Source organism: Oryzias melastigma, linkage group LG13 (genome assembly GCF_002922805.2).
Source record: "Oryzias melastigma strain HK-1 linkage group LG13, ASM292280v2, whole genome shotgun sequence".
Lineage (NCBI taxonomy): Eukaryota > Metazoa > Chordata > Actinopteri > Beloniformes > Adrianichthyidae > Oryzias > Oryzias melastigma.
The window spans coordinates 25,271,832-25,278,853 of record NC_050524.1 but is presented as its reverse complement, the minus strand read 5'-3'; the positions used below and the strand labels follow the sequence as shown (position 1 = coordinate 25,278,853).

Below are 7,022 nucleotides of genomic sequence, written 5' to 3'. Positions count from 1 at the left end.
TAAATAGGAAAATACACGTCTGGAAGCAGCGCAACCAGGGAGACAGCAATGAAAGGACGAAGACAGAGCATTTGGAATTATAGAATAATAATTAATATCAGTCTGTGATTCAGATATTTTTAGGCCAGAAGAGAAGGTCTTGCAGGCCCTGACGGCCCGCCACTGGTCAATAATGACTCCAAGGAACTTTGAGTTGTAAACGCATTCAATTTCTATTCAATCAAAGTTAAGCTTTATATTTTCATTTGTTTTATCTGTACCAAAAACCATAAATTGCGTTTTCCTTTCATTCAAAAATGACTTGTTAGTATCAAACCACATTTTTAATTTAGTTAACTCCCTTTCTATTTCTATAATTCATTGAAAACATATCTTTTCCTGAACAATATAAATTTCATCCGAAAAAATAACAAGCTCTATTTTTTTGATACCTTGACAATATCATTTAAATAAAGTATAAACCATTTTGGTCCCAAAACAGAGCCTTGGGGAATTCCACATTTTCCCAAAGGATTGTGAAGAGATTTTGTGCCACACTTGAACTTTCTGTTGTGTGTCATGACCTCTGACCTTACCTGAGCCAAGCAAAGGCCCATAGCTTTCTGATGTTCTTGTATGTTTGGTGACATCCAAGATGAGTCTTTGTGGTGTTCTGGGATTCACCTCTTAGAGGGTTCTCCTCGGTTCCATGTTATCCATGTTGTGTTCACATGTGGATCTTGGCTGTGGTTCCATGTTCTTTTGTAGTCTCTGATATTTTAAAGTGTGAGAAACATGGAAACATCAACAAAAACCTAATCTACTACATCACTGCTAATGTCCTGAAATGATTCCTTTCCACAGAGCGATGACACAGGTCTGTACCACCACTTGGCTGGGGTTCCGAAGGCCATGCTCCCTGGCATTGGAGGAAAGAAGATCCTGGACTTCTGGTGGGAAACCGTGAACATGTAGGTCCATTTGAGGGTTCGTGAGTTTTGGGGTTTCTCCTGCAGTCTGTAACTTGTACTTGTTTGCAGGCGGCAGCTTTTCACTGAGGTCTACCTGGTCACCAATGCAGATAAGTGAGTCGGTCCCCTCTATGCTTAAAGGTGTCCTTTATAAGCTGAGGCTGTGTGGCTTTCTCAGGTATAAACATTATGAGCGCTGGGCGACGGCGAATGATTTTCCCGTGGAGAACATTGTTAACAACGGCAGTACTACTCTGCAGGACCAGCTCGGCGCCGTGGCTGATCTTGTGCTCGCCATACGCAGCCGGAAACTGCAGGATGACATCATGGTGGTAAGGGAGCCGCTGTGGTCGATGCTGTTCATAATAGTGCTACCACAAACGATTACTTTAGTAGTCGAATAATCGTTGATTATTTTTACAGATTAGTCGACTAATCGGGTCGCGCGCAAAGTGGATGTAAAACGCATATCTTAACCATGATTAGCTTTAAACTAACTAAAAACTAGATATATTCACGTGTGAATGCTGTAAGCTGAATTTGGCCACTGACTGTGCAAGTGACGATAGCTGAAGGTGCTGAAGCTGATAGCTGAAGGTGCTGAAGCTGATAGCTGAAGGTGCTGAAGCTGATAGCTGAAGGTGCTGAAGCTGATAGCTGAAAATGCTGAAGCTGATAGCCATCTTAAATATTGGCTGAATGCCAAATTAGCCTAAAAAAGGAAAAAAGTCTAAGTTAGCCAAAACAGATAGCATGTAGCTGAAATCTTAGCTAAACTCCAAAAGCCTAAGAAACCTGAATAAATATCAAATTAGTCCAAAAAGCTATCAGAATGTCATCATGACTTTCAACTTTAGTACACTTTGACTCCATATAATATAAAGTAAGACTAATCGACTATTAAATTACTCGTTGACTATTTCAACAGGTGATTAGTCGTCGATTAGTCGACTCATCATGGCAACCCTAGTTCATAACTTCAGCCATTGCATTTTGATGACATCACTTCCTTTCTGCAGATCGCCGGAGACATGCTGTGTGCTGACCAGAACTTTGACATCGGACAAGTGGTTCGATTCTTCAAATCGAAGGTCAGGGAGATTTAAGGCTCATCGTTATGATTTTCACATTCTCAGCTTTTGCAACAGAAGTGTTGTGATATGTCTCTCAAGCACTGAATATAGTTCCCTCCGCGGAGTGATACATGGGACTGCCTTTTTACGTGCTCTTGGTTCTGTGATAAGCAAGCTAAGTTAGGAGCTGATGAATAAAGCTGCAAGGTTCCTCAACAAGTTATTGTCATTATTTATCAGTACAGTAACACTTCAAGAAGTAAAACAGAAATGATTCATTCAACAACAATGCTTGTCCTGACCACAATAAGTTCATTTTTAGCCTCCAATCTGGTTGACTTTTTGTCTCAATCCTGGTTCTTTCATTCCTTTTCAGGAATTACTCTGTTGTTTTTTTAGATACATTTTCAGCCTCCATCATTTTTTATTTTACTTTTATCTAGTGCCAGAAATCGATTAAAAAAATCAAATTAATGGCCAATCTGGAAAAAATTAATCGTGATTAATCGCCACTGATTATTTTTTTTCTGTTTTTGTTAGAGTTTTTGCCAGCCACTTATTATCTGCAAATAATCACAATATCAAATCACACTCAAAATTTTACATTTAGAAGGTTTAGTTTTTTTTTTTCAACCCTTTGTAGGTCTAAAATTAAATTTTTGTATGTATTTACATTTTCTGTATTTTCAATTTGAAAGACTACCTATTTGGTATCATTTTAATCAGCACAACTCTCCTATATGACACTACCTTTATGTTGTCATTTTTCCATGTTGTATTCACACACTAGACATAAAATCATGCAAAAACAGAATAATGCATCTGGAAAAATAGGATTCATTTTGCTGCGGAAACCCCAAAAATGTTTAACAAACTGTTTTTACAACATAAAATTTAGTTGTGATTTTATAAAAGCAACAAGAATAAAATTAGTCAATCAACAAATCAACCTGTTTTTGAATGAAAGTACATAAAAATCCAGGCCAAAGTCCCAGATTTCTTTGAGCCGCATATATTTCTGTTGATAGAGGACCATCACAGACCTCACAGCTCCATGATGTGATCGGTCTCATGTACTTCACTGTGTCTGTGTGGTTACCAGGCAGTCCCAAAAATAAGATTTTCTCACTGCAGTTCTTTTTATAATTTTTCTTGGAATTCTTTTTTTCAAGCTTTTTCTTTTTTCCCCATAAACTGTCTTTATTGTGTTTGTGAGTTTTTTTGGGAGAATTTGGATCCAGCTGGATTTCAGGTCGGCTCAGCTGACACAGTCTGAACTGCTCGCCTCTCGTAACAGCAGTGGGTGGGACTTTCCCAGTTTCCACAATCTTTAGATGACGCCGGTGCTTGTTATTGGGGAAAATTCAAGTAGGTCCCCATCCCAAAATAAAATAATGGTTGGTTTCCTCGTCGGATTTTAATAGCAGACAGCTCAGTTTTCGCTCAAGCTGCGCGTAAACGGTCATTCGCGCTGAGTGCGAGCGCAGGCGAGGGTGGGCACACAGCTGGGTGGAGGTTGTGCTGAGCGGACGGAGGTGGGGAGCGGTCTGTCACATGGAGCACAACATGAACCCAGTATGAAAGGATTTGTGATCATTACACTATTACCGTATTTTCACGACCATTGGGCGCACTGGGTCAGAGGGCGCAGATTACTGCGGTGAAGTTAGTTTTAGGTTGGATATTCGACAGACATTCGCTCTGTTCATATTTAGGGACTGTCAACAAATGACAGAATGTTTCTTCAAAAGCCTCTTAAATTATTGCACCAAATCAAACCAAAACCCTTTAAAATAATAAAACAGATTAAGAACTATCTATTACAGCAGTTTACTGTAGCTTTTGATGCTTTTTCTAATTTTAATCAATTTTTTTGTGTAAATTCTTACGTTTTTCTTATTATATATAGGGTTTTGGTTTGATTTGGTGCAATAATTTAAGAGCTATTGAAGAAACATTCTGTCATTTGTTGACGGTCCCTAAACATGAACAGAGCGAATGTCTGTCAAATATCCAACCTAAAACTAACTTCACCGCAGTGCGCAGTTTCACTTACTGGTACTTTTTCTGTATTTAACAAACACATAAGGCACTCTTGACCATAGGGCGCAGGCATGGTAAAACTAGGGCTGGTCACCGAAGTTTGATTCCACGCAGAAACACTTATTATTTACACGGCTCTACCCAAACCGAAAACAGCTGCTGCAAACAGTGCAGCAGTTCATTGAAGGTCTATTGGTCTTTGGACATGTCAATCATTTCTACTTTCTTCAGTACTGTGAAGTTTTAGCCAATCCCTTTACTTTTCCTGCCATAGTGGGCGGGCTCATATAAAGCAGCTATTGAACGTCTGACTTCATTTCACAGCAGATCAGAGTTTGACAGGTGTTGCATCGCATCAGCCAATCAGGAACTCAGCTGTTTTCAGTGACCCGATCAGAAATAAAGAAGTAAAATACAAATCCGTTAGTACTGTCTTTGTCCTGTTGCAGCCCTGAAGGTTCTGTCTGCAGACAGACAGACATCCTCCCTTCAGCGGCGTCTGCTCGCTCCACACGCCAGCGGAGAGACAGGTGCTGCAGGGGGCGGGGAGGGCGGGTAACCTGCTTGGCTCTCCTGAACTGTGATGTTTTGTTTGTGTTCGACGAGACAATGATAAAAAAAAAAAAAAAAATCCCTAATTTTTCCTCCTATCGGGTTAATGCGGGACAGTCTTTATCTCAGTCACAGAAACAGCTGAAGCGCCCCCTCACAAGCTGCCTCAACAATAGCAAATTATCTTACAAAATGTAATTATAATTAAAACAAATTAGAATTTGAACGAATATGATTTTGGAGAAGCGAGGAAGCACGGACACGCGCTCCCTCGCTTCGTGTGTGTGTGGCGCTCACTCCGGCTATAGAACAACAACAACAGTAAAGCCCACACTTCATCCTTCAAAGTTTTCATGCAATCCGCCTTCCAAAAAAAAACAACACAGTAGGCGCACTGCACTATAGGGCGTGCTGCACACTTTGGAGAAAATTTGAGACGTTTATGCGCCCCTTATGGTCGTGAAAATACAGTATGTATAGTGGATTACTGTATTTTTTCTTATATTTGCCAAGGGTGTGAAATATGCTCAGGAGCGACTTATTTGTGATTATTATTATTTTTTTGAACATCAATAGGCTCATATATTCGTTATTTTCCCCATTAACAACCAGCTGCCTTTTAGTGGTTGTTTCCCACTAACAGCCACTAGAGGGCGCTGCAGGTTTGTGTATCAGTTTTTGCTGCTCTCTGCTGACAGACACGCAGAAGAAGTTCCATTCAAAACAAACATGGCTGATAATCTAATCACTTTCTTCATGGACGTTATGATGTTTTTCTTATTTTCATCAAGACATTATTATTTATTTATTTTCTCTCCTTGGACTAATGCGAGACAGTAAGCCATCAAACTGCTGAGCAGCTGAAAGCCCTAAGAAAAAGACCAAAAAACCCAGACGACGTGATTTTACATGCTTTTGTAGAGCTCTTTAACAATAAATAACTTAACCTCTCAACATCCTCTATTTGAAGTGATGAATACAGTCAAAGCCTCCTTCAATACGTTCTCCAGAAACTAGTTCATGAAAACTTTTTCGGACAAGCATTGAACATTAAATTTTATGCGCGTCAAAAGAGGCAGCGGACTGGAATTTGACGCATGAATCGTGTTCAGTGTCAAATGCAACGTTTCGTTGAGCTTGTTGAATTTGTTCATAAATGTTGGACTTTTGTAGTAAAAGTGCGACTTATACTCCGGAGCGACTGTAGTCCGGAAAATACGGTATTTGCATGAAATCCTTCCTGTTACTAGGAAAACAGACAGTTTGATGTAAGGGGCTAAAAGAAACAATACATGGCCTTAAAACACCTTTAATTCATTGTTTTGAAAAAAACAAAATTGGAAAAAATCAAAATTGTGACTTTAAAACTGTGACTCAAATTGTGGCTTGGCTGAATTGTTAAATCCCTAATAATTACATTAAGTGTTGCATAACGACGTAATGATTGTGTTAGCATTAGTATTGGGTACCACCTTCAGTCTCTGCTTCAGAATCCACTGGAATTACGTTAATGGGAACACGGTTGAGTACTTGTGGTCGTCAAACGAATGCAGACAGTGTCGGTTGTCAAAGGGTTAACCTAAATTCCACTCCTCTCTCTGTGTTTTAGTCAGGGGAGCTGATCATCTTCTACGAGCTGGAGGACGGTGAGGAGAGCAGCTCCAGGGGGATTGTGGAAGTGTGTCCTGAGACCCACAGGTGAGGCCGTAGAAGCGTCACAGTAAAGCCTTCCTTCAGAGGGAGTTTAGTTCTGACCCAGCTCGCATCCCCGTCAGGATCACACGCTTTCTGGAGAAGCCTCAGGACGGAGTGACGGTCTCTCGGCTGGCCAGCGTTGTGTTTTACTGCATCCAGAAAGACACGCTTTCCTGCATGTCTGAGTTCCTGGATCTGCAGCATGAAGCCCCCCAGAAGACCTTTGGACAGTTCTGGGTGTGTCTTGTTCACCCTCCTGTTGTCCTTGTGTTCTTCTATACTTCTGTTTTTTTCAGCTTCACTTTCTCCTGCTGCTCATATAGAGCAACGGTCCCCAAACTACGGCCCGCGGGCCGAATAAGGCCCGCCTCCACATTTGGCCCAGCCCCCCACACTCTGATGGAGACCCACATAGTCTAGGCTTTTCATTCCACCCTTCTGCAGGCTGAACTATGACAGGACAGGATAAACTATTTATTGGTTTAATACTGATTCACTTTTTCTTTATTTCTTTATTATTATTATTTTTCTTCTCTGCATTTTTTTGGATGTCTATAGCTAGCTTTTTCAGTTGTTTTGGAAGTTACTAGCTAATATTTTAGCAACATGCTAGCTGTTTTGGAGAATTTAGACTTTTTTTCATTTTTTTAGCCTAATTTGGAATTTTGATAATAATTTAGGGCTGCATGGTGGTGCAGTGGTTAGCGCT

General features: G+C 40.4%; 1 protein-coding gene across 2 annotated transcripts in view; it reads left to right on the top strand.

The window, feature by feature from the left end:
• The window catches only part of gkup (glucuronokinase with putative uridyl pyrophosphorylase), a 33,647-nt gene that overhangs the window by 7,237 nt on the left and 19,388 nt on the right, over positions 1-7,022 (top strand). For both annotated transcript variants that reach the window (XM_036214759.1, XM_024258160.2), the window contains exons 2-7: positions 844-950; positions 1,020-1,064; positions 1,129-1,282; positions 1,970-2,041; positions 6,228-6,316; positions 6,394-6,550. In XM_036214759.1, coding sequence (XP_036070652.1) covers positions 844-950; positions 1,020-1,064; positions 1,129-1,282; positions 1,970-2,041; positions 6,228-6,316; positions 6,394-6,550 — 624 coding nt within the window. The remainder of the gene's footprint in view (positions 1-843; positions 951-1,019; positions 1,065-1,128; positions 1,283-1,969; positions 2,042-6,227; positions 6,317-6,393; positions 6,551-7,022) is intronic.